General features: G+C 50.1%; 1 protein-coding gene across 5 annotated transcripts in view; it reads right to left on the reverse strand.

The window, feature by feature from the left end:
• PLXNA4 (plexin A4) overlaps window positions 1-24,841 on the reverse strand; it is a 498,163-nt gene that overhangs the window by 20,421 nt on the left and 452,901 nt on the right. For 4 of the 5 annotated variants that reach the window (XM_044428501.1, XM_044428509.1, XM_044428528.1 and 1 more), the window contains exons 25-28: window positions 19,573-19,676; window positions 12,691-12,790; window positions 9,569-9,759; window positions 4,601-4,770 (exon numbers count right to left, since the gene is read on the reverse strand). In XM_044428501.1, the coding sequence (XP_044284436.1) occupies window positions 4,601-4,770; window positions 9,569-9,759; window positions 12,691-12,790; window positions 19,573-19,676 (565 nt within the window). Of the gene's footprint in view, window positions 1-4,600; window positions 4,771-9,568; window positions 9,760-11,076; window positions 11,080-12,672; window positions 12,791-19,572; window positions 19,677-24,841 lie in introns of all 5 variants that reach the window. The other variant, XM_044428519.1, reaches the window with a different exon arrangement.

Here is a 24,841-nt window from a genome sequence, read left to right on the forward strand (position 1 = left end):
GCCGCAGTTCAGCTTATTGGCAGAGCTGCAATCATGAAGACAAACTTGGGGTCCCCAATCCTATGGATCTCTCAAATATGGCCACGCTTCTCTTGCAAGCAGAGACTTTCTTTTCTTTTCAGGACTCTAAATATCAATAGGAAGTACTGCAGCTGGGAAAATAACCTTGGGGGAATTGGCAAGGTGTAGGAAGGAATATGGCTGAAACCTGCTGGTTCATATTTAATACAATTTGACTTAACATGCACTTCTCAAACAAATACACAAACCAGAACATTCTCTGTCGATTTTTGTGCCTCTCTGACATTTGTATAACAGTTCTGCAATTAAAACTATATACACAAATGTGTACATTTCAGAAAAGTGTGCAAAAGGATGCATATTAGGAATGGGGCCTGCAAAGAAGAGCTTGTATTAAAGGAACTGGCTCACAAAATACGTATATTAAGTTTTGTGTGGACACTTAGCAAGAAGATTCACAGACTGACAGGTTTTCTTGTCCGTGTTCCTCTTCTGCAGGAGTTTGGAGAGTGTTTAGCCATGACGAGTTCACCTGGCAATTATAATGTGGGGGTTTGCTGTCGCCTTCCACATTATGGGGCCTCCCTCTTGCTGGCAGTTTCCCACCCTGAAGTCCAAGTGGCACCCTCGAGCTCGGTGCCTGATCAATGCAGGCACTCCTGCTGCGGGAACTGAGAGGGAGTCTAATTCCTCAAAGCTCCACAGCATTCCTGGTCAAACTTCTCCATGCAGAAACACTGGTTTTCCCAGGGTTTGGTGATTTACCCCTTGCTGCCAAAGCCTCAGCATTCAGCTCTGAGGTCCTCAGTCCCCTCACCCCGTGGAAGCAGGTGCAGTCCCGACAAAATGTGAAATGGAAACCGCAATCTTTCTCTTGCAAAGGAGAAGCACGGTGTTCTCCAGCACCAACAACTTCATCATGAATGTCTCCCTCTCCACTTTCTCCAGCCCGTGGGGAAAGCAGAAGCATGCCCCTCCTGTCTCCCCTTCCTCGCCTCTTTCTGAAGCTGAACAGTCCCTGGTGTTGCAGCCGCGGAAGCTGCTCCAGCCCCCGATCAGTTTTGCCGCCCGTCTCTGTACTTCTCCCAGCTCAGAAAGGTGCTTCCATGACCTGTTTGCAGTTAAGGGCTGCTTTGTGTGAGAATGGGGTCTTTTCCTTCACGGAAGCGGCTTTGCCCGTGTCCTCCTGGAAGGAAGGCATGGAGCCTGCATGTTCAGGCAGCTTTTCAAACAAGGGAAGGGAAGAACTTTAAACAGTCCATGCAAAAGTGCTGTCCTTTGCTCTCTGCCTGGGGAGAGGAATCGGTGCATGGTTTGCCCCGTGGGGAGCCCCCCCCCCCAAATTTGGAGGCCCATGGCGCATCCCCTGGCCAATTCAGGGAACCGGTGCAGCCACAGGTCCTCTCGTTTATACTCTGCACTGGCCGTAGAGCAAATTGGGCTTGGTTTCTCCCTAAGTAGCCACAACGCTCAAGGGAGGAGCCCTGGCTGGGCCAGGCCCTGGGCCAGAAACACCCCTGGGCTCCTCTTGCTCGTGGCCTTTGCAGTGTCCTTCGTGCCCCTTGCTCTGAGCCAGATAACAAAGGGGGTGCGAAGGAGGAGCAGGAGATGCCCCTGCCTGGCCCCTGTCAGCAGCAAAACTGCGCCCAAGGGAAGGACGCGGTTGGGGGCCATGCTAGTGAAGAGATAGACCCAGGAGAGGGAGGGTGGCCTGGAGGCTAAAGGGCTGGCTTGGCTTGGCTTGGCTTGGCTTGGCTTGGCCCTGGCCCAGGCCCGGGCCCAGGCCCAGGCCCGGCCCAGGCTCAGGCTCAGGCTCAGGCTCAGGCTCAGGCTCAGGCTCAGGCTCAGGCTCAGGCTCAGGTTGTGTGAACAATCCAGTTTGGAGATGAGCACCCATCTCATCTCATGGATTCCCTTTGCTTGGCTGCCCTGGCCTGCTTGGCCGTGACCCCACGTCGGTGTTCCTGGAGAGGATGCCCAGCCTTGGTGGGGGTGCTCACCAGGAATCAACGCCCTCTTCCACGCCATGTGCCACAGCCTTCGTTTGAGCTGCTGTACCTTGCCGGTTGCACAGCCTTCGTCTCACAAGGGCTTCTGGACTCCCGCCTGGCTTGCTCTCTAAGACCCCACCCCTTCTTTGGACCCCACCCCTTCGGCTGGGCACCCCCTTTCTTCCAGGAAACAGGGATGGAATCTTTCATTTGTGCATTTTTCCCTGTGGTAAAGCGTTGGCCACCCTCTCCTGAGACTTGACTTAGGAGAAGGCAGCAGGAGCTTTAAGCTGCAGAATGCCAGCATTTTCAAGATTGGACCCCCTCTTTTGACCTGCACCCTGTCCCCTGTATGTTTGGCCCACCCACCCACCCAAATCTGGATCCAGAGTTAAATTAAAAATTAAATTGGGACTCAGGCTAAAAACGGCTCCCCACGTGCTGATCTGACTGCCACGGCCGTTCCTTGTCTGGTCCTGATGAGATCTGCCCGAGTCCCTGGGAGCGTGAGCGGCGCTCAAAGGGGATGCTGCCGATGGCCAAAGATGGGCACAAGCAACAGCGGGTGCTGAGGCTGGTGCAGCGAAGGCCTCTCACCCCAGGACACTGAGGGTGACCCCTGCGAGACCCAGGGCCACTCATGCCCAGCTCCAGTCCATGGGGGCACCCCTCGTATCTCAGAACCAGGTTGGGTCAGGACAGATGCACGGCAAGCTCTCTGGACATTTCCCACGGGCATTTTTTAGCTCTGTCGGCCATCTGACCATCCACACAACCATAGAACAGGGAGCTGGTCGGGGCCTGGAAGGCCTTCAAGACCAACCCCCAGCGCAATGGAGGGCTTCCAGGGCTCCCACCCCTGCCTTCCCACTGCATCACCCAAGTCAGGAGACCTCTCTCTCCCTCTCTCTCTCTCTGCACCTGGACTCAATGAAGGAAGGCAGGCTAAAGAAAACGATCAGGAGGAAAAAAGCAGAGAAGCTGACTTGGAATGAATTGGACCTGATTGAGACAAGATCATTTTTTCCATTTCCCAGATCCCCCCAAACCCCACCTCCCCCCTTTAAATAAACCTCCTGCTCATTTAGTCTGAGTGGCTTCAATCAGATTTAGATTAGTGCCAGAGATGATGTTAATAACATGCTAATGTTTCATTAGCTTAAAGCCACTTTGGTTGCCTGGGGTTTCTTTTGCCCTTTTATTTTGTGGCATGCCAACAACCTGCCAGTCAGCAGGATTGGTAAAAGAGTTGGGGGGGTGCATTGGAGCCCCCCTCACCCACCTGCTTGCATGCCTTAAATGTGTCAGCATCTTTTGCAAAGCTGCAAAGAAAGCAAACCACCCGTCTCCAGGAGGGGCAGGTGAGGATTTCATTGTTGCTCACGAAATGCACGAGCCCGCCCTGTTCAAAATGCCAAATGCATTTGCGAATGTGAGGGCGCGTCCCCCAAGAATGTTCGCACATGCCCAGACACATTCTTCCATGCACATGGCAAAACTTCCCTGATTTGCGCAAATTTCCCCCACGGATCAAGCCAGCCCCACTTTAATTTATGGAAAATGGCACACATGGAGAAATTTGCGCTGATTGGTGGATATCGGCAGAAATTCCATGTCGGATCAGAGTTCAGTTCGTGCAATTGTCTGATTTGCACACCATGAGCAGTGCTTCGAAGCAGGGGCGGAAATCAGGCGTAAGGAAATCTGTAAGATCTTAGCAAACTCACCCATTCCTGCTCTCTAGGGTTGGATAAGGACACTTCCCATGAAAGCGGCGTGGCAAGGAATCGGATCGCCTCACAGCTGGACCTAGTTTCTTGCTTTTATTCCATGAAATGGAACAAGACGGATGGAGGGACCACCTGGTGCTTTGCTGGATGGCTTCTGAGCTGGGCTGGAGGGCAGCTGTGCCCAGCCAACATGTTGCTTCGGCAGCCCATCGCTCTGAAAACGCTACTACATCTCCAGGACTTTGACTCCCAGTTGCTGAACAACAAGAGCTACAAAAAGACTTTCCTCCCACCCTAAATTTTACTGCTCAGAAAAGAAAGCTTTGGATGACCTCGAGTGAATTTGTGTGTGGATGGGCTGGGAGCTCCATCCAATCCTGGTACTCAGAATGAATTCCCAGGCTCAGATTTGCTATAGCTATGTCTTTGCATCAAGCTCCAGTTGAAGGTTCTCAGTGTTCCGGAAGGGAAGGGAAGGGAAGGGAAGGGAAGGGAGGAAACAAACCTGAAATGTACTTGACCATTCCAACATCCATCTGAGTAGGAAGCATCCAAAATTATCCTAAACTTTGAGAGAATTCTCTTAAATTCTTTTATAAAACATTCCATGAACTTCCAGAGAAGACACTTGGTAAAGAGAATCTAGCCCTAGTGTGTGAGTGAAGTAATCAGGGCTGAGCAAGGATGGACCTATCGTAAGTGTAAACGGTCGAGAAATAGCACCCAGTTGCATTTCTTCCTCAGTTTCCTGGAGACGCAGCTCCTTCCCCCTCAGCCCTCCCTCCCTCCCTCCGGTCCAATCGTTCTGCTTCTCTAGGCAACCACAGACTAGCATGCCCGCCGGCCCTCGGTACGCACCAGTTGCTCTTCCACGTGTGTCGAACGTGTGGGTCGTGGATGTTGTGCTTGTCTGCTTGCTCGTCCAGGAAGTCAAACATGTACTTGATGGCCAGGGGCAGGGCACTGCCACGGTGCGCCGTGCTGAAGATTGTCTCAAAGAGGTCATCGACGAATTTCTGTAAAGTGCCCTGCAGAAGGTGACGGAAAGGCACAGTGCAGGAGGCAGCCAGGAGCATCTTCAGAAGGGCCGGACAGAATTCGTATCTATTACATTTATTCCTGACTATCCTGATTCACCCCCTCCCCCTTTTATCCCCTCATCAACCCTGTGAGGTAGGTAGACTGCACAGCCAACTTGATTTGCGCAAATTGCCAGTGCCACAAATGCAGCTACAAAACTCAGATCTTGGTGCTTAATGGGCACAACTGTTCTCTGCACGTTTCCAAAACCTGGACAAAATCCAGGCACAGTTTGTTTCCAACAGCCAGACTAGAACTGCTGTGGAAATCCCCCAAGGTCAAATGAAGCGGATTTGCTTGAGGGAACCTTCCCATCCCCAGTAGGGCCCTTCGGCGAGCAGAACCCTTCCTCTCACAGAAAGTATCTTCCTGTTGCAGATGGCAGAACCGTGATCCAGCCCAAGGAATTTGCAGGTCTGTATTTTCTATCAAAGGGGGCATGAAGGAAAGGGAAGCCGAATGCTTCCCTGCCTTGCCTCTCTGCAGTCCATCAGGGACAGGCAGAGAAGACCTGAACAAGGTCTGAGGTGAGCAAGGCTTCCAGTCTCAGTTCTTCCTACCTGCAAGCCCACATTTTTATTAAAAAGCTCCCCCCACGGCCTTCTGCTTCATCTATGAAAAGGTAGACATAGAAACACAGAAACCTGGATGAGTCAGAAGGGATCTCCCGGGCCATCTAGTCTGACCCCTGGCTCCAGCCGGCTCTGCACATGACATGCTTTCCATGTGCATGTCCAGCCTGTCCTTGAACACCCTCACCAATGGGACTTTGGCCACCTCCTGTGGAAGCCCATTCCTTACCCTTGGGGTCCTAATCATCAGAAAATACTTCCTGGCTTCCAAACTGAACCTTGGTTCCCTGAGCTTTGCTCCATTGGAACGCCTCCTGCCTTCCTCTGCAGGGGAGAACAGGAATCTGCCCACCTCTGTGTGACACCCTCTCACGTATGAGACGTATCAATATGTCACCAACAGATCCCCTTGGAGTCTCCTCTTCTCCAGGCTGAAAAGACCCCATTTCCTCAGTCTCACCTGAACATCCATTATCCCAGTTCCCTCAGTCTCCCCTCAACATCCAAAGACCCCGTTCCCTCAGTCTCTCCAACATCTGTTATAGCTTCCCCATTTGATTTTGTTGGGTCTCGAAAAGTTGAAGGAAAAGTAGCACAACATACTGTTTATTTAGCGAATGCAACCACTCATTCCTCCAACAAAAGACCATCTTTAATATTGTCTTTTCCACACCCTGTTAATTAAAGTTTCATCCTGCTGTTCCTCCGAGGAGCTCGGAACTGGTATGGGAGATTATTCAGTTTCTCTTCCTGTGTACTCTGTGAGGAAGGGCTGGTGAATGAACTCAGCTGGGTTTGAACACAGATATCCTTGATCAAGGCCCACTGCTCTGTTCACACGGATCGGAAGCCAAAGAAGCCCACCTCACACCCTTGCACAAACACACGGCGTGCAAGAATTAAACGCTCCAGACAATGTATGTGTCAGGTTCAAATGCCACCTTCCTTCCGTGATTGCAAGTCAACTTATAAAAAGTAGTTGATCACTCTGCTGAGCAGACTGATTAAATCAGGCGATCCCAACTGTCACTGCTGCTTCTGGAAGGACTCCAGGAAGATGCTTGTGCAGCAAGAAAGCATTCAGAGGAGAAAGTGAAGAAGAGGCTTTGAAGACCAAATGCCTGAAGGAGCCAGGCATATTGGGCCTAAAAGAGTATGTGGAATAAGGGAAAAGATCCTGTTGTTTAAACAGTATTTTAAAACAGTGTTCGAAGAGAACAACAGCTGCTTTCCTTAGCGGTGATAAGATAAGAAGGCAAGTAGCAAATTGGTTTAGAGTGATATAAGATTTGTGTAAACCATGAGAATTGCCTTCTGCGTTTGCTAGACACCACCTGGAATCCGTTTGGAGAGTGGCAGTGTAGAAGTATTTAAAATAAATAAGCAAATTTGCATTTCCAAGTGTACAGAGCATTTCACGCGTCCCATCCTGCTGCATCCACTACAATAATCCTGTGAGGCAGAAAAGCAATACGATCTCTCCATCACGGAGGCTGAGATGGGGAGTTTTACCGAGGTCACCAGCAAGATCAACAGCGAAGCAAGACTCAGACTGGACACGTCCACGTCAAATGCTTCGCCTTTTAGATACCTCACCGCTCCGAGTCTGTTTGCAAAGGATGCCAGTGAGGAAGTCCATTAAGTCCCAAAGTCTGCAGCATTGATCTGTTGGTAGAAAGCAATGAGAGCCAAGATGCGAAGAGCATCTTTGGGCCCTCGTTGCGCAGTGGGGAGGCAGAGAAAGGCTCCAAGGCCAACAGGTGCAGCCACCTGTCTTCGGTTGGTGTTCTCCATGACCACCTTGACTGGGGTAGATCCATTTCCTTCCTAAAGACAGATCCATCTGCTAACCATTCCTGCTACCCTGCTCTCCTAGCCACTTCGAGCAGCGTCATCAAAATCAATTCTGCACAAAGATCCAAGGGCTGGTGCTGATGAACAAGGAGCTGGGGCCTCGCGGAAGACATCCTGTGTCAAACCACCATCCTGGGCTGAGAGTCAACTGCAGAGTTATAGAGCTGTCAAGTGAACCATCTCCCGTGAAGTGCTGCACACGGTGACAGATGGAGCCATCTCCGCCCAGTTCGTTCAACACCTCCATCCAGGCCAGCATCTCAGCCGAGGGGAGGTTTTCCCTGCCAGCCAGGCCAACTGAGAACTCTCTCTCTCTCAATCTCTCTCACTCACCTCTTCCACTAAATGCTCTAAACGTTAGAGGGAAAGGAGTAGCGATACTCTAGAAAACACCCTGCAGTTTGACTTGTTCATTGGGAAGCAGGAGAACCAGAACTGGGGCATCCTGAGAAGACAAGACTCCCTGGGGAAGACCACCATGCTGGGAAAAGTGGAAGGCAGAAGAAGAGGAAGAGCAAATATGGGATGGGTGGGCACCAGGAAGGAAGCCAACCATGAGTTCACAAGAGTTGAGCAGCGCTATGAAGGACAGGATGTCTTGGAGAGCTTTCATTCATAGGTTCGCCATCAGTCGGAGACAACTTGATGGATCACAAAAACACAACAGTAACAACCCCCAGTCTGCCCCTCTTGGAATCTAACATAAACCCAAACACAGTCTATGGTTGAATGAAAGATATACATTTGCAGGAGAAAGAACCTGTGTTTGGAAAATGTAAACACTTGAAGAATGCACATAAAAATACATCTTTTGGAAAAGTTAGTCTAAAGGTAAAGGTAAAGGTTTCCCCATGACATTAAAGCCCAGTCATGCCTGACTCTGGGGGGTGGTGCTCATCTCCGTTTCCTGGCCGAGGGAGCCGGCGTTTGACCGCAGACAGTCTCCGTGGTCATGTGGCCGGCATGACCGAACACCGAAGTGCACGGAGCGCTGTTACCTGCCCACCAAAGTGGCACCTTTTCATCTACTCGCATTTGCATGCTTTCCAACTGCAAGGCGGGCAGGAGCTGGGACGGAGCAACGGGAACTCACCCCATTGGGCAGATTCGAACCGGCGACCTTTCGATCAACCAGCCCAGCAGCACAGTGGTTTAACCCACTGCATCACGCACATTAATACATGGAAGAAATGCTTATTTGAAAAGCACACAATTGATGCATACATTTGGGGGAATGGGCACAAATGTTCCTGCAACAAGGGGGAAAATGCATGCAGTCTGATTGCAATGAATTGGAGCATGTTTTGAGCAGGAATTTGAAGCCCTTGATCATCTTAGCTTTGGCTGATTTGTACATTCTCCTCGTGTGGAGCTGCAGATATCCCTGACAGAAGGAAACAAGTCCAGGGTGTATAAAATAGTTATGGGACAGCAAAGGTACTATGTATTGGCTGTTGCTTCCAGCATTTTCCTCATTTGAAAATATGTCTTAGAAAAAGCGATAAGGGCAAAAAACAGCAGCGTCCTCCGGGGAGGTGGTGATGGAATTAGTTGGAGCTCCAGAGGCTGAGCCCCTCTCCACGCCTAGCAGCTGGTGTGCAAAGCAAAGTGCCAGTTGCTGGTGGAGGGAGCACTCCCAGCATATCGGGGACCATCCCCTCATTTCCTTTTAAGTAGGGTTGTCCGAGAAGTCTGGACCAGATTCAAATGAATTCAGGGTCTGAGGGGCAGATTCAGCCGCAAACCGGCTTCTCCCAAGCTGCGTGGATTCTGCAAATGTGTGGACCATTTCTTTTGAAACTCTCCCTAATGCTATTTAGATTAAGTCACAGAAAATAAGGGGAAAACAAACACCAGACAAAAACGAGCATTTCCCTGTGTAAGCTGACATGTATGTTTTGGGGGATTAGCACAGTTTGAGGGATAGCAGGTTTGCAAATGCATTTGTGAGACATTCCAATCTGTCCATGGGCAAATGAGCAGAATTTGTCAGTCCATGAAACACAGAGAGAGTCCATACATTCCTGCTGATAACATTTAAGAATAAATGGAAAGCACACACAATTTACATTTAACCCTCAGGATTGTAAATATTAATTATTACAGAGAAAGGGATGGTGTGGGGTGGCGGAAACTGGTATCCTGCAACAGCAGGGTGTTGGTCCCAGTGGCCTTCTTGCCCCAGCTGGACTATTTTATGATTCTATGAGGATGGGTCACCTTCTGTAGAGGAGGAAGGACTGCTGATGAAGGCGACCGCCTCAGCTCTCGTCCCCAGAACCCTCATTAGGCTGCGTTCATCCTCTCCTGCCCTGCATACCTTGGTGGCCAGCAGCCTGGTTAGATAGATCTCTGAGACCATCTTGCTCCCTCGGTCGCCCTCCTTCTGGTCACCGTGCTCGTGGTTCTTGACCAAGTGCCACATCTTGACCCCGCTTTCCAAGTCCGGCGTAATCATCGGCGTCCGAGAACGCAAACTGTCTGGGCTGCCCGTGTAGCGGATCATGTTTTCTGAAAGCACAACAAAGCAGAGCTGCAGGATGCAAGGACGAGGTGGACCGGTCTGGAAGCCCAATCCTGCTGCGCGGGGAACTGAGGCAGAGGCAGTGCGAGAGGCATCAGGTCAAAGCTTGGTGACTGAGAGAAAGCAGGCCAGAACAGAGATGCTTCAGAAATTCATTCAGTTCACCTTTTAAAGGAAGCCAACCTAATTTATAGGACATGGGTCATGGTGCAGAGCACTGAAATGCAAATCGAAGCAGATGCTTGAGCTTATAGATGGAATCAATAATATCCATCCATCCATCCATCCATCATAACATTTATAGGAAATACACATTTTGTGGGTGGAAGAAACCTTCAAAACCAATACAGTTTTTTGCAAAAAGAAGTCGGACAGACGTCCGCATGAACACATACAAAATCAACACAAGCCAGAAATAGACTGGTCTTCCCATTCTTTTTGGACAAAATGATGCTTCTTGGTCTGATGCAAGAAAGATGCTGTTATCTAGCAACAGGTATTAGGAATAACAAACATTCCCAGGAGCGTTTTAGCCGCAGAAGAGCCATGTCCCAGTGAGAACATGAACAATCACTGCATTCTTCATTCTCCTGAGCTTCCCTAATTGCCGTCCTGGACCTGCAGTGTGTTTTTGGGTGGATGCTCTTGCCGATTGGAGGGAGGGCAATGCTTTTGAAGACTGAATGTTATCACTTGCCACCTGATACAAGCAAAGGCCAGGGGGCACTGGGGCAGGCAAAGAGCCATCTCAGAAGCCATGACAATACATTGGAAAGTGTGTTACCTACAGCCAGAAGCATCTGGAGGTGAGGTAATTATAGGGATCGGGCCCACTTCTCCTCCAATGCAGCCTCCAAAGACTGCTTTCCCAGATTCTACTTTGGAAGAGGAGGAAGGATTGGAATCCACAGCTGAAATACCAAGATCAGACCTAGAGAGCAGCCAGGCAGCTTCCGAGAACTGGGCAGCCTCAAGTGCTGTGGGAAAGGCTAGCGAGCAAGGGGGGGGCGTGTCGGACCCGGCATCATGTGGCAGCATCAGAGCAAGAGGGTGGACCAGCTGACAAGCGCCGGGCATTCTCAGCGACTGGCCCATGAGCCGCACGACCCATCCTGAAGGCGGGCTCGGCTCTGTCCAGTTTGGAAGCGTGGAATCAACTTCCCATCTTTAAGGTGCTTTTCTCTGATGACCGGTATTCTCTTTTTGCCTGAACCTTTTCTTACTGACCTCTGCAATGCTTTTCGTTTACATTTCGAAAGCAGGCTAGCTAGTCAAGACTTCCGAGAGAAAGTCCTCGTACCGACCCGCTTGGAAGGATGGGGAGAAGGCCGGCCATGACAGGCATTGTTCTTCAACCACCGGTCCGTTGCCTTTTCCCCATCTTCCTGTGCCCTTTAAGTGATGCCCACCCCCTTCCTCTGGCAGTTACTCACAGGAAAGAAGCTGCAGCACAAAACACGTGAATCTATATGTGGAATCTTTCTTACTTTTTCCACAAATATCGCCACCTCTTCAAGCAGTGCCACTAGAATCCAATCCTATCCAGAAGGAAATCCCACCAAATTCAGTGAGACTGAGTGGAGGATTGTACCAGATGAGAGGAGCACAAGAGACCCCCATCCTGTGCTTCCCTTAAAATGTTAATGCAGGGGTGCCCTTGCAGGAGGAGGACTGGGGGCAAGAAAGGGGTGCTTCAACCCTTGCTTACCCAAACAATTCTCTCCCACAAATGTCCCCCATGCAAATGGATGCATTTGCTCTGCAAATGTCCCCTTCCAGGGAACTCCTTGCAAATACCTCTTTCCTTGGAGGTTTTTCTTCTCTGCAATTCCCCTCCTTCTGGAGGGTTTTCTCCCCTGCAAATGTTCCTCTCCTTGGTAGCTTTTAATAGGTTTTACCCCAACATAAAATGAAAACTAAATGCACTGAGGAATAAACACCCCCAGAGGAAAGGCATTTGCAGGTGAGAACTGACACGGGTAAGGCGGGCCAGGGGTGTTACGGTTAAGCATTTCCCCCCTGCTCATGTATCCTTCCTTCCACCTATTTCCTGTTTGGGCTGCTGCAGCAGAATCGTGATTTGGGTCACCGCCTTGTTTCTCTGACCTTGTTCCTAAGGAAACACCCAGAATTACATCCTGTTTACAAAATCAGGTATCAATGCTTCCAGCCTTTTCTAGGTGGTTCCATAGTTCTCATGAAGGCCCAGCCCCTGACATGGTTGGGCACAGTTGTCCCCTGGAAGCCGCAAAGGCTTGGCTTAGAGGTGTAGCCACCCTCTTGGAGGAGTGTGAAGGTCCAATTTCAGCCTGAGGGTCCTGTGGGAACGCCACAGGGACGCACAGAACATTTCGGGGAAGACAGCAGGCAGCTTTGCAGACTAAATCCGTGCCTGTAGGGCTGCAAGGAACCTCTGCAGGATTCATCCCTCCAGCAGTCGCAGACTTCCTCTTGTGCTCTTGCCCTGTCTTAGAAAGCAAACTGAACGGGGAGGAAGGCTGGGGACACACGTGGGGGGAAGGCCGCGCAGCTGGCCGCCTCCTTTTGCATCACACGCTGCACATGATCTGGAAGAGGGATGCCGCTTGTGCAGCACCCACGTGGGGTTTGATTCCTGGAAAGCACCACGTCCACACTGGGCAGGCTCACCAGGATCTCAGGCTCACGGAACCAAGAGAGTAGACCAGAGGCTGGGAAGCCAAGCTCAGGAAATCTGAGAGATTCCCACCTCCAGAATGGATTCTTCCCACATCCCTGTCACATAGCACGGTCTCTTCTGCACCGTGAGCATCGAAGTCCCTCAAGAGTCCCTTGCAGAAGCCCATCCTGGGCAAGACACGGCCGGGTCCTCATGCACCTCCTCGCTTCTGCTCCCCGCCACTGCTGTCCTCGACGGTCACGGCACAGAGGCCCCTTACCGTACTTGCTCGCAGAGGTCCTGGAGACGGTGGAATTGTTGACGGCATTGTAGGCCGTGACCTGCTTGGACACCAAGGCCACCACGGATAGATCTGGCACCTGGAGGCAGAAAGAGACGTTTGCCGGTGAGGAGGCTGCGCGTCCTGGCACCTCTGGCGAGGCCCGGGCAGCTGTATAAGCAACCCATGCATGGGATGATGCGCAGTGGGTTGGTGGTGGAGGTGGCAACCCTGGTTTCGGTCCCCTGCCCAGACAACATGTTCATCCCCCGGCTCTGGGAAAGAGGCTGTCCCTCAGCCTGGCCCAGCTCATTGGGTCACCCTGCAGATTAAAGGAGCCATGCTCACCTGAGCTTCTCCGGGGTGGACTGTGTGGGAAAATGTGTTCAGGAATTCACACTTGCCTCCACACTAAGGATACGGTGTGTCGGTTTTGCATAAGCCAGACCTCCAGGGCCTGTGACACAGGGGACGAGTGTGCCCTTCGTGGGGACCCCGGAGGAATGCTCATCTTTCCTCCAGCCCCACCCTTTTGGTGGCTTCCTGGCTTTTGTTGGGTTTGTTTCCCATTCTGAAAGGTCAATACGCATCTCCTGGGGCTTAATTATGGTCAGACGTGGCTTTAAGCTAAACTATGCAGATATATTCGTACCTGGAAATAGCTCCTCTTTCCCCTTGGGCTTACCCACCGCTGGAGTGTGGTCTCCTGAGAACCTCAGGTTGAAACATCATTCATCTTCAGGTTGAATGATGCCCAACACTCCTTGTGGCCCTCCAGATGTTACTGGACTCACATTCCCATCTGCCTCATCCAGCATGGCCAGTGCTTGGGAATGATGGGCATTGGGATCTGGAGGAACACAGTTTCCACAGCCTAAGATCGTTTGTACAGAAGTTGGATGGATCAAAAAGAACTCCAAAGATCTGAGGTGAGGCAGAGGAGATAGCAGAGAGAGAGCCATCTTTGGGCCAAGGTAATGGGCTGGATGAGGGCCAATAAACTGAAGCTCAATCCAGACAAGACGGAGGTCCTGTTGGTTGGCGGATCGGGCTTCAGAGAGGGTGGATTTGACCTGGCCCTGAACGGGGTTGCACTCCCTCCTAGGGACAAGGTCCGCAGCTTGGGAGTGCTCCTCGACCCAGAGCTTTCACTGGAAGCTCAGGTAACAGCAGTGGCGAGGAGTGCTTTCCTCCAGCTTCGGCTAATTCATCAGCTGCGCCCCTATCTGGAGAATGACTGCCTTGCGACAGTGACACATGCGTTGGTGACTTCCCGCCTTGACTTCTGTAACACGCTCTACGTGGGGCTACCCTTGAAGACGGTCCGGATACTTCAATTGGTTCAAAATAGAGCTGCCAGGCTGCTGACGGGGAGTGGACATTATGTTCACATGACTCCAGTTCTCCGTCAGCTTCACTGGCTCCCCATTGAAGTCCGGGCCCAATTCAAGGTGTTGGTGATGACCTATAAAGCCCTAAACGGCTTGGGTCCTGGTTACCTGAAGGAGTGCTTACATCCATATATGCCCAGCTGCCCCCTGAGATCAGCGGGAGAGGCCCTTCTCCAGGAGCCCTCCGTGAAAGAAATTAGGAGGGTGGTTTTCTTACCAGTGGCGCCTAAGTTATGGAATGCGCTCCCCAGGGAGGTCCGCCTGGCGCCGTCGTTATTTGTTTTTCGGTGCCAGGTGAAGACCTTTTTATTTAAGCAGCATTTTAAATGTTAAAACTATGGAATTTTTTCTGGCCAAGGCGGCTTATTTTATATTGTGTGTGTGTGTGTGTGTATAAAATTATTATTATTATTCTAATGTATATATTTTAATTTTTATTTATGTGGTTCTAATGTATTGTTGTAAGCTGCCCCGAGGCTTCGGCGAATGGGGCGGCATAAAAATGTTTTAATAAATAAAATAATAAAATCTTTGTCATGATACTCTGCTGATGGAATGTTTCCCCTAGAAAAGTGGAACGTTTTCCCCAGAAAAGCTAACCAACTTTCCATTCTGTGTAAAGGAAGCCATTTTCATCCCTGAGCTTCCTGGGTCTTCACTGCTTTATTATCCGGTTTGTTATCCACCCTGGGAAGTAACAGAACAGAACCAAAGTGGTCCAGTTCTGCTCAGGCTTCATCCCAATCTGTTGTGTGTCTCCAGAAAACACACAAAGGAAGTCCTGAATACTTCAGGGCGTTTCCCTAGCATTCTCCATGGCATGGAAACTTTGAGCTGGGATAGCAGCGAATGGTTGCTTGCTCGGGATGAACACCTAAAGCTGATCCTGGGATAATTCTTCCCAGCATGTCTGGAGTTCCCTGGTCCCATGGGCTGCATGATTCCCCACTCCAAACAGAACCCCAGAAGAGCAGAAAAACACCCCCCACCACCCAACAGGAGCCTTCAATCTCATGCTTGAGGCCCTCCCCAATTAAAAGTCTCCTTTTGAAAAGGCAAGTAAACAATGCTGGAAATTGAACCAGGACCAGAGATGCCATGCCGGGAAACTCTTTGAAGAATCCGGATTCTGAAGGGAGGAAAGGGAGAAGGGAGACGACCACGGGAAGATCCGCCAGCTCTTCTATCACCATGAGCAATAATTAGCACTTAGCACACACTGCCTTCATCTTCATAGCATCTCAGAGATGCTAATTAAGCAGCTCTCCTTGGAGCCAGGAAAGGTGGCTTTTAACATCTGTGAGTTAGACTTTGCATCTTCATACGGATGTGGAAGGGTCAGCCATGTCCCACTGAGCTTCTGGCTGGTCCCCCAGATCTTCTGCTTTTGTGGACATCTGGCATTGTCATCTCAGTGACATGGGAAGGGATGAGAGAGCTGGCGATGCTGGAGTTCACAGGGATTCTTGAAAGTTTACTTCAAACTTTTCCTCAGCTTGTTCTCGTTCTCCTTCGCAAGCTATCTTCCGTTTGTGTGAATGGGGAAAGTTGTGTATTTGCCCAAAATGGTGCCTTCTGAGAACGTTGCGCACTTTCCAGCCCTCCTTTGGTGAATGCAAGTTTGGGAGTTGCGCACGCATTCTCAGAGAGCGTGCGTTCCTGTTTGTAGTCAGGATTGCGAACAGGGCATTTGCAACCGATTTGAGAGCGGACGTGAAATTCTCAGGCATCCCTAGTCTTAGATGCAGCACAGGCAGTGCTGAGCTTGCCTTATCCAGGTCTGCCTGCCTCCTCTGGCTTGAACCCCTGAACATCTCAGCCACGATGGAAGAATCACGGCATCATAGAAGGGTAGAGCTGGAGGGGGCCTATAAGGTCATCGAGTCCAAGTTCTGCTCACTGCAGGACCGCAAGGTAAAGCATCCCTCCCAGATGGCTGCCGGGTGCCTCCGGAACGCCCCACCGCCTCCCTGGGCCTCTGCTTCCATTGCTGAACGTCAACCCGGAAAGGATCCGGCAACCTTCCTCTCCAGTCTCCCGCTCTATGAAGTTATGCGGCAGGAAAGGAGGCACAGGATTCCCAAAGCAACTAAAACCACAACCCTTTGAAGCCAGACTCTCATGTCTGGGTTAAAGACCGGGCTAAAAACTATGGCAGTCGCATTTTTAAACTAGTCATTTTTATTTGAAGGAAAGGCAGCTGTGGACCTGTGATCCAAACACATTCCTCCTGACCCAAAGCACAACCCCAGCCTGGATTCTTGCCAAAATTGCCTCCTTGCCTGGCATTTGCCCCCGAAGGGGCTGTTTAGCTATAAACAACTCCCTTGAGGGGAAAGAGAAGCCATGCAGGGTGGTCTTGTAGGAATCAGCAAAGAGACGCATCTGGACTGGGACCCCACTGGGAGCGTGCAAATTGGTCGTTGGAGCATGCAGACTCAGGGGGTTGTGAATGTGCAGACAAGCCTGCATGGACAACCCTGACGGGTGCCCTGTCTCTCCGGGAACAGCAGGCCTAGTGTTCCACATGCTGCTTGCAATGGCGCATGGTTCAAAAGCACAGTGCAGCTCAGCTGCCCCACCGACCAGGGGTGTAGCAGAGGTGGAACTCACAAGAAGACAGCAGGAGCACGTTTTTATAAACGCCCCCTCAAATTCCTCCTCCTCTCAGGATCCCTCATTCCATGACATGCATATGGTAGGCATGTCCTGAGTGGAGCCAGCTGGAGCCAGGGGTCAGACTAGAAGGCCCAGGAGACCCCTTATTTTATTTATTATTATTATTAAAACATTTTTATGCCTTCTGTTTGCTTCCTCTCTTTTATTCTCTTCTTCATGCACACGTTCACTCAAAGGCAACCTGTGGTCGCGTCCCACGGTGCCATTTCTGCAGCATTCGCCTTTCCCCCGTTTTGACAGCTTGCATTTCCTGCCCCGTTCTGTGCAATGCCCCCCCCCCAACAACCCTTTTCCTGCTGGGCAGCATCCAGAGGGCTGCAACAGGATTCAGAGTCCAAGATTCATCCTGGGAAACTCACTCCAATGTAGGAGCTGGGACTCTGAGACGCAAGGGTCCTCCTCCATCTTGCAGTCAATGTGGAAAAAGCGACACTGGCTGCCTCTCCAAGGGTGCAAACGAAGACGAACAGGGCAGGCTGGCTCTCCTGGGCTTACTGGGCATCCTTTCTCCCTTGCCAGGAAATGATCCCAGCGGAAATGAATGCTTGGAAACCCCACGGGATTCTTTGTGCAAGATGCACAAAGCACAGAATTCTTTAGTCAAGAGATGCAAGGTACATAATTCCTTGCTCAAACTATGCAGCTTACATAACTGCTTGTGCAAACTGTGGAAAGCTCACACGTCCTGCAGGAAAGCTGCACTCCACTTGAACACATTTCCTGCCAGATGCTCACGCAAATGCTCAGCATAAAGTGGACTTGGGGAAGAGAGGAAGCCGGTTGAAGTCCGGGGAGCTGAGCTGAGGAAAGCTGATAGAGCGTCACTCCAAGCCAGATCCCTTGGCATCCCTAGTCACACACGCTTCCATCCTCCTCTTTCCCGGTTGCTGGACCGATTGCAAGGAGAGGCCCCGCAAACATTTTGCAAATTGCGTGACATGTGCTTGAGCTCAGTTTGCAGAACGCTGCAGACGGAACACCCTGCTTTCTCCTATAGAAGGGCATTGTGCAAATTCAGGTAAATTCACACAGAATCTGTGCACAATTGCTACAGAAGTTGTACTGTTATCCCATTTGTGTGGTGCAAGCAGCAATTTCGGGGTTCAGGGATGAGAATGAGTGTTTCATTTCCTATCCTAAATTCTGCAATGGATCCCCCGGACATGGGCTCACCATTGCCTCCCCCCAACCCAAGTTTGTGTTTTTTGTTCGTTGCTGCCGCTCTTGCGCTGGCAGCTCCCCACCTCCCATTTGAGACTCTCAAACCTATTTTGAACCCAGTGGAGAATATTCAGATAAAGGTTCTCAAAGCAGCCTTCTTCTAGGTGGAGAAATGAGGAAAAGAAGGATCAGAGATATTTCCTCTGGAAAAAATGTTTGCTCAGAAATTTGCTCCAGCTCCGGCCATGATGCTGTGTCCCCCACAGTCGCACCAACCCCACCTCCACCTTGAGCTGCTCCTTTTCGGGATTCCCTGGGGAATTGTGGCATTTCCCTTTGGGACAGAGGCTGTATCTATCATCTCCTTTGCGGTCAGAATGGAATTAACTCCCGTCTTGCTTGTTATCTCATCTCATCCCAATCTATTGCTAATCTGTGGCCTGACATTTCATCCAGTGCTGTCACAGGGGAGATGAGAAGGGCATTAGGGAGAAAACTGGACGAAAGGAAGAAGATGGACACCTGAGGTTTTGCTTTGTTTTGTTTTTTTCTCATATGCTATATATTTCCAAGCAAGCATCCAGGGGATGGCGAAGGCAGACAAGAAAAGACACACAGAGACTTGGCAACTGACAATAGAAGGCTGCTATTGCTCAGGTTCACCTCCAGTGTAACACAGAAAGGCGGGGTCCCCGCATCTAGAAAACTAGCACACAAGGGTGCGAGCTAACAGGGCAATTCTGTCAAGTCTCTGGGATTCAGTGGGACTGAACACCTAGGGGCTAAGCTCACTTTTCTCCACACGGGCTCATTTTCTATATGCAAGGAAGTATTTTCATGTGAGAACAGTTTAAAAAGGTGAGTCCTCCACCTGCATTTTCCAGGGTGGTTGTCCAGTTTTCTGCCACCTCATTCTGGGGAACTGGGATATGTAACACAATTTTGCCAGGCTAAAGCTGCACCTGACACTCTGCATGTCTGAATACTCCTCGGTGAGTAGGGGACGGGGTGGGGGATAGAGAAAACTCCTTGCAGCTAGAAACCCTATGTTACAGGGAGTAGCATACCAAATTTTTCTTAGTCTAATTTGCTGGCTGTGAGAAATTGGGCCTTTTCACAGGGGCCTCATGGCTGCAAAATTTTATCCCAAGATGGGTATGTGCAAACATTCTTCACAGGTTTCTGGTGGACATTAAAAGGTTATTTTAGGATATTTCTCTTGATTAGTACCATGATCATCTTGATTTTACTGGATTAAATGGCATTTTTATGGCCTTCTGACTTGGCTGTTTTGGACTGACTGGCATTAATATTAATATTATTAATCGTATTGCTCCCATACCAAAGCCTTTTTGGGATCATGTACTCCCTTTATTTATTCATTTATTTCATAACATCATTTTGCTGGGCAATTGATGGGAGACATCTTGGTAGGGCTTTTGCCTACACATTATTCCTAATAATTTTGGGCAGGGAGATCCCAAGTTTGGACCGACAAGCTTAAAATTAATTGCCTGGGCTGCTTAGGAAGCCAAGCTGGCCCCCGACCAGCTCGGATCGGGCAAACAACCGTAGTGCCATTCCGGAGCGGCACTTCATCTGGATGGACACCCCCAGCTGGCGAGCAGCACCGAGAAAGCGGAGGGCTTACCTGATAGTGGGCGAGCGTGTTGAGCCTCTTCCAGTCGTTCTCGATCTTGGTCGTGAGATCCTCGTCCTGCAGGATCATCCGGGCCCCGCTCGTTTGCCGCCACTCTGCCGGGAGAAGGAACTCAGGTCACTTTCTCTGCCAGAAGCCCGTGAGTCAGAAGGGGTCTCCTGGGCCATCTAGTCTGACCCCCGGCTCCAGCCGGCTCCACTGGCGACATGCCCACCATGTGCGTGCCCACCCTCTCCTTGATAGCTCCAACGTGAGCAGATCCAGGTGGAAGAAATTGGAAATCTATTTGCGAGTCCATGACACACACAGTCGGAGCTTTTAATAGAGTTTGTGAAGGACACGTCTGTCCTTGATCATCCCAGAGTGTAGAATGTATACTTCACCCTCCCAGAGCTCTCTGCAGTGGCCATTCCTGAATGGAGGAATTTGCAAGGCAGAGAGCAATGTGGAATTGCTGCAGTCCAGGGAGGTGGTGTGCAGTAGTGGTTAGAGTCTTGGACTGCCACCTTGGAGGTCTGGGCTCTGGTCGCCACTCAGCATTGAGGTCCACCAGGTGACCTTGGGACAGTCACCGATTCTCAGCCTAATCTACCTCACAGGGTTGTTGTGAGGATTACGCGTAGAGGAGGAGACTCTGTAAACTGCCTTGGGCACCTTACAGGGGGGAAAAAGATGGGATATCAAAATATTAAATAATAAATAAAATCAAGGGTACCCTGTGCTTTCTACGAGGACAACGCTGTTTTTTATTTTTATTTTTTTTAAACATTACACTATACGTGTTAAGAGTGCAAAATGTTACAGTGAAGAAATGTGTTTATTACGAAGGTACCACAAGACTCCTCACTGGTTTTCTTGCAGCAGTCCAAGGCTAAGCACATGTAGACAAAAACAAGCAACTCCCCTGCATTTTTCAGGGTCGTTATTTCTTTTTGTCTAGGCTTGTATGGGATTGCACCATTAATTAACTCACCACCGCAGTCGTGTTGGTGTTCTCACCCAACATTTTGTGAACACCAACTGTTAGGATACTCATTATTCTCTACACTCATTTTTTTCTCGTTTCAATTTTCTCTGGCAACACAGTTTATATCCCTGCCCCGCCTCCCGGGACGTGTCTATAAATCTGCCAACTGGAGGTTAATACAACGTGCAGTACTGATAACCTAGCCAATGATATATCTAAGTGTCCATGAAAACTTACAGGATAAATGGACTCATCTCTCAGGTGCCACAAGAGTCTTGTTGGTGTCGCAGCAGCAGGCTAAGGTAGCTGCTCCTCTGTCATTTCTTAAATCTATGGAAGTGAAAGGGCACTGGCCAGTCTTTGGCCAGAACTCTATAAATATACAAATGGGCGAGAGGTGTCAGGAAGTTCAGGTGTCTCTTGGGGGTCAGCTCTTGGGTGGAGATCAAGAACTCGACCCATGAACCAGCACTGAGAGCTCTGCCCCGGGGAAATACTCACACTTCAAGAGGCTGCTGTGCACGTGGATTCTGGACAAGGGATGGGCCGGGGAGCCACACTCAACCTTGTCTAGATTCTCTAAGCAATGGCTCATTGCTCCTCTCATGCTGCTTTGCTCAAGCAGAAGAAGGGGGCAAAATGAAAAGCTACCCAATGCACAATTCCCAATTCAAGCAAATCGTCTGAACTGGACCAATTTCCCCCCAACAGACTGCGGATTTAAAATCTAGACTTTCTGAGTAAGTTCTGGTGTTTGAGAATGATAGGTCTTTGGGGAAAGTCATGTGCTTTGAGATGCGGGGAGACTTGGAAGATTCAGGGAGCCACAAACCACACTTCAGGTGGTTGAAGCCCCATTGGTTAGGGTGTTCAGGTTGGACATGCACATGGTAGGCATGTCATGAGCAGAGCCAGCTGGAGACGGGGGTCAGACTGGATGACCCAGGAGGCCCCTTCTGACTAAGTTTCTAAACTCCTGGGACTAGCGATGGCCACTCTAGAATGTAGCCAGCATTCTCCCTCAAGACTGAACCTTGCAAGAAAGGCTTAGTTCTGGCCGGCGAGCTCTCTCTCCGAGATATCTGTCTGTCATCATTTAACTTTTCAGTGAGAACCCCAAATAAGCTGAAAGGAACCATCAAAATCAGTAGAAAATAGAGGTTAACCCAACCTTCTCCAGAAAAAGTAAGCCAATGCACAGACTCTTCTAACTCATTTCCACAAGGTTTTGGAGTAAATGAGTTTTCCTTTTCCTGCCCACAACCCTAAATTCCAGAGATCAGGGAACTGTGGGAGATTTGGTTCTGGCTGCCAATTTTTTTAAAAAGGGGGAAATGCCAGGGAAGCTGCCTTCGCTGCACATGGTGAGCTTGAGAAACTGTTGGACAATGTTCCCTCCCTTGGAGCAATTGGGTGAAATGTTCCGTCAATTTCTCTGCTCACAAACAGGATAGAGAAATCCACGAGTCCTTCACACACAGCACTAGCAGGGGCAGAGTTTTAAAGCTACCAGGCTAGGGAAGTCTCATGCCACCTCTAACTTTCTGATTCTGAAAACCATCAGGAACTCCAACTTTTCCATTCAATATTTATTTATTAGATTTATATTCTGCCCCTTTTCTTTTTTAAAGAATTAAAAGCGGCATACATCATTCTCCATCTGGTGCTCTCCATCTTATCCTCACAACAGCCCTGTGAGGTAGGCTGGGCTGAGAGTCCATGCCTGGCCCAAATGCCATCCAGTTGGCACCACGGCTGAGCAGGGACTAGAACCCGGATCGCCTGAGCCCCGCGCTCTTAACCACTACACCACACTGCCTATCACACCTTCTCACCCCTTGCAAGGATGCGGTTGCTGCTTTCACCGCTTTGTAGTCACTTTGCTCAATCTCCAGAGGTGACTGCAGAAATAGTAGGAACTGGCTAGGACTCAAATCTAACTTCCTCTGGGATTTTTTTTAATGCTGCTCCAGCTATGAGAATGTGCCCTGAGGAGCCCTCCTGAGGTGCTTGGAAAGAATGGCGAGAAAAACATTATGGCATTTGTCGCAGGTGAGAACCCCACACCCCACCGCTAACCTGCATTTAGCAAATCGAAAATGGCTCATTATTACCTCTTGCTCCGCTCCCCACCCCCATGAGAGCAATGGGGTCTCTCCGTAGGCAGAGCGTACAGAAAAGGTTTCTGCCGGGAGAGGATCATTTAGCTTGCCCTCCCACCTGGATGGAGCTATTCAGCTGCTGCCAGGAACCGCTCTGAGTTACCTGAGGTCCAGAAAAGCTCCTGCAGCCCTGCTCTTTAGATTGAGACCAGCGACCTCCCCGCAACTCAACTGGACACACACGTCCCGCACAGAAAATCAACTAGCCCCCAAGCTCACAGGCTAGTTCACTTCTCTCTGTTCGGGATTCGGCAACCGGGAATCCTTGGGCTTGCCAAAGCTCTCCAAATGCTGCTTGGAAGCTGGGTGCAGTTCATTCCCATTTTCATCTGCAATCAGACCTCTGTGTGTGAGGAATTTGAAGCAGGAGGTACGCATTCCTACACTCGGTTTTCAAAACTATGCACTTCCTCATTGACTAAAATGTGAAAATATGTTTTTTCGTGTGTGAAAAATCGACATTACAATGTGCAATGTGATGTGATTGTAAGTTTGGAGAGGTGCAAATGGTTTCCAAAACCACGTGATTTATCTTATGCTTGGGACTGTGAAACAAAGAAACATAGAGTCAGAAGGGACCTCCTGGGCCATCTAGTCTGACCCCTGGCTCCAGCCAGCTCCACTCATGACGTGTCTACCATGTGCATAACCAGCCTGTCCTTGAACACCCTCACCGATGGGGTCTCTACCACCTCCCATGGAAGCCCATTCCATACCTGAAGGTCCTAACCATCAGGAAGTACTTCCCAGCACCCCGCTCCCCTAAATCTCGGTTCCCTGAGCTTGGCTCTATTCAAACACTTCCTGCCCTCTTCTGCAGGGGAAAAAGGCCATGACCCACCTCTGTGTGACACCCCCTCACATACCTGTATGTTGTCAACAGATCTGCTCTGAGCGTTCCCCTCTCCAGGCTGAAAAGACCCTGCTCCCTCAGCCCCTCCTCATATGGCTTCCCCTCCAAACCAGCCACCGTGTGTTATGACCTGCACTGCAGCTCCCAAACAACCCTGCCCTGCATTAGCCCTTCCTCAAAGCGGCACCACTGTTTGTGAACCAACTTGGAAATGTATCCGGGGGCACCCTTGAAAAGAGGCTGATCAGAGGCTCCCAGCCCGATGTGAACACCACACACACTGCAAGCACAAGGCAGAGACGGTGACTGACCCCAGATCGGGTTCTAGACTGCCTCTGCTGAACCCCAGGAAAATCCAGATGGTTTTACTAGTCATGAAGCTCGTCTTGGGACAAGAGGTCCTGGGCCCTTCTAAACTGTGAAGTGGGCCACATGTTTCAACAGGGGCTCAGGTTCCCTTTTCCTTTTGGAGCCAAAGGTGGTGAGGTTTTGGGATAACCCAGGTCTAGCAGAGGTTGCATGGGAGGCTGCACAAAAGCCATCACACCCTAAACCAGGATGTCCAGTGACAATCCTGCCCTCCCCGCTCCCCCAAGAAAAAACCCTGGGTCCTGGCTGGCCTCTTGCTCAACTTTGCCCGTTCTCCACCCCCTTTGCCAGACTCTCATCAGGCTTGGAAGCAACCGGGGCAGCTTGGGACCGCTTCATATAACTGAGACTCTTGTGCTTTGCTTGGCAGGTATCCCTATGACTCAGCTCCCCTTTGTGGGCTGTAATCCAACAGTATCTGGTGTGCTACCAAGGTATACACCCGTACGTACACACACACGCGCCTGTTGCTGCTTTGAGCGACTGCCTTCCATTCCTGCTTTCCAGGCTGCCCTTCCTGGGATTGGCACTTCCTCCACACTCAAGATCCTGGCCAAATTTTCGCAAACAGCAAGAGATTCTATTCTGAAATTGCTCTATGATTCTCTTCTTTGCAACTGCATGATTCTGGGCAACATCAAGAGAATGTTTTATTCCTGGTAGGGTGAAGTGGAATATTATTATTATTATTATTATTATTATTATTATTATTATTATTATTATTATTATTATAACATTTCTATGCCGCCCCTTGCCGAAGCCCTTAGGCACGCTCTACAACTCCAGATAGATGAATCGGGGAATCTCGGTTTTACTCAGGTCTGATCCTTTGCTCTCTCTTACTTTTGGATTCATTCTGTCATATTTCCACATGGAATTATAGTCTCTGCATTGCGCAAACCATGCAAA

This window comes from Varanus komodoensis, unplaced genomic scaffold, assembly GCF_004798865.1.
Source record: "Varanus komodoensis strain SLA01 unplaced genomic scaffold, ASM479886v1 scaffold1, whole genome shotgun sequence".
Lineage (NCBI taxonomy): Eukaryota > Metazoa > Chordata > Lepidosauria > Squamata > Varanidae > Varanus > Varanus komodoensis.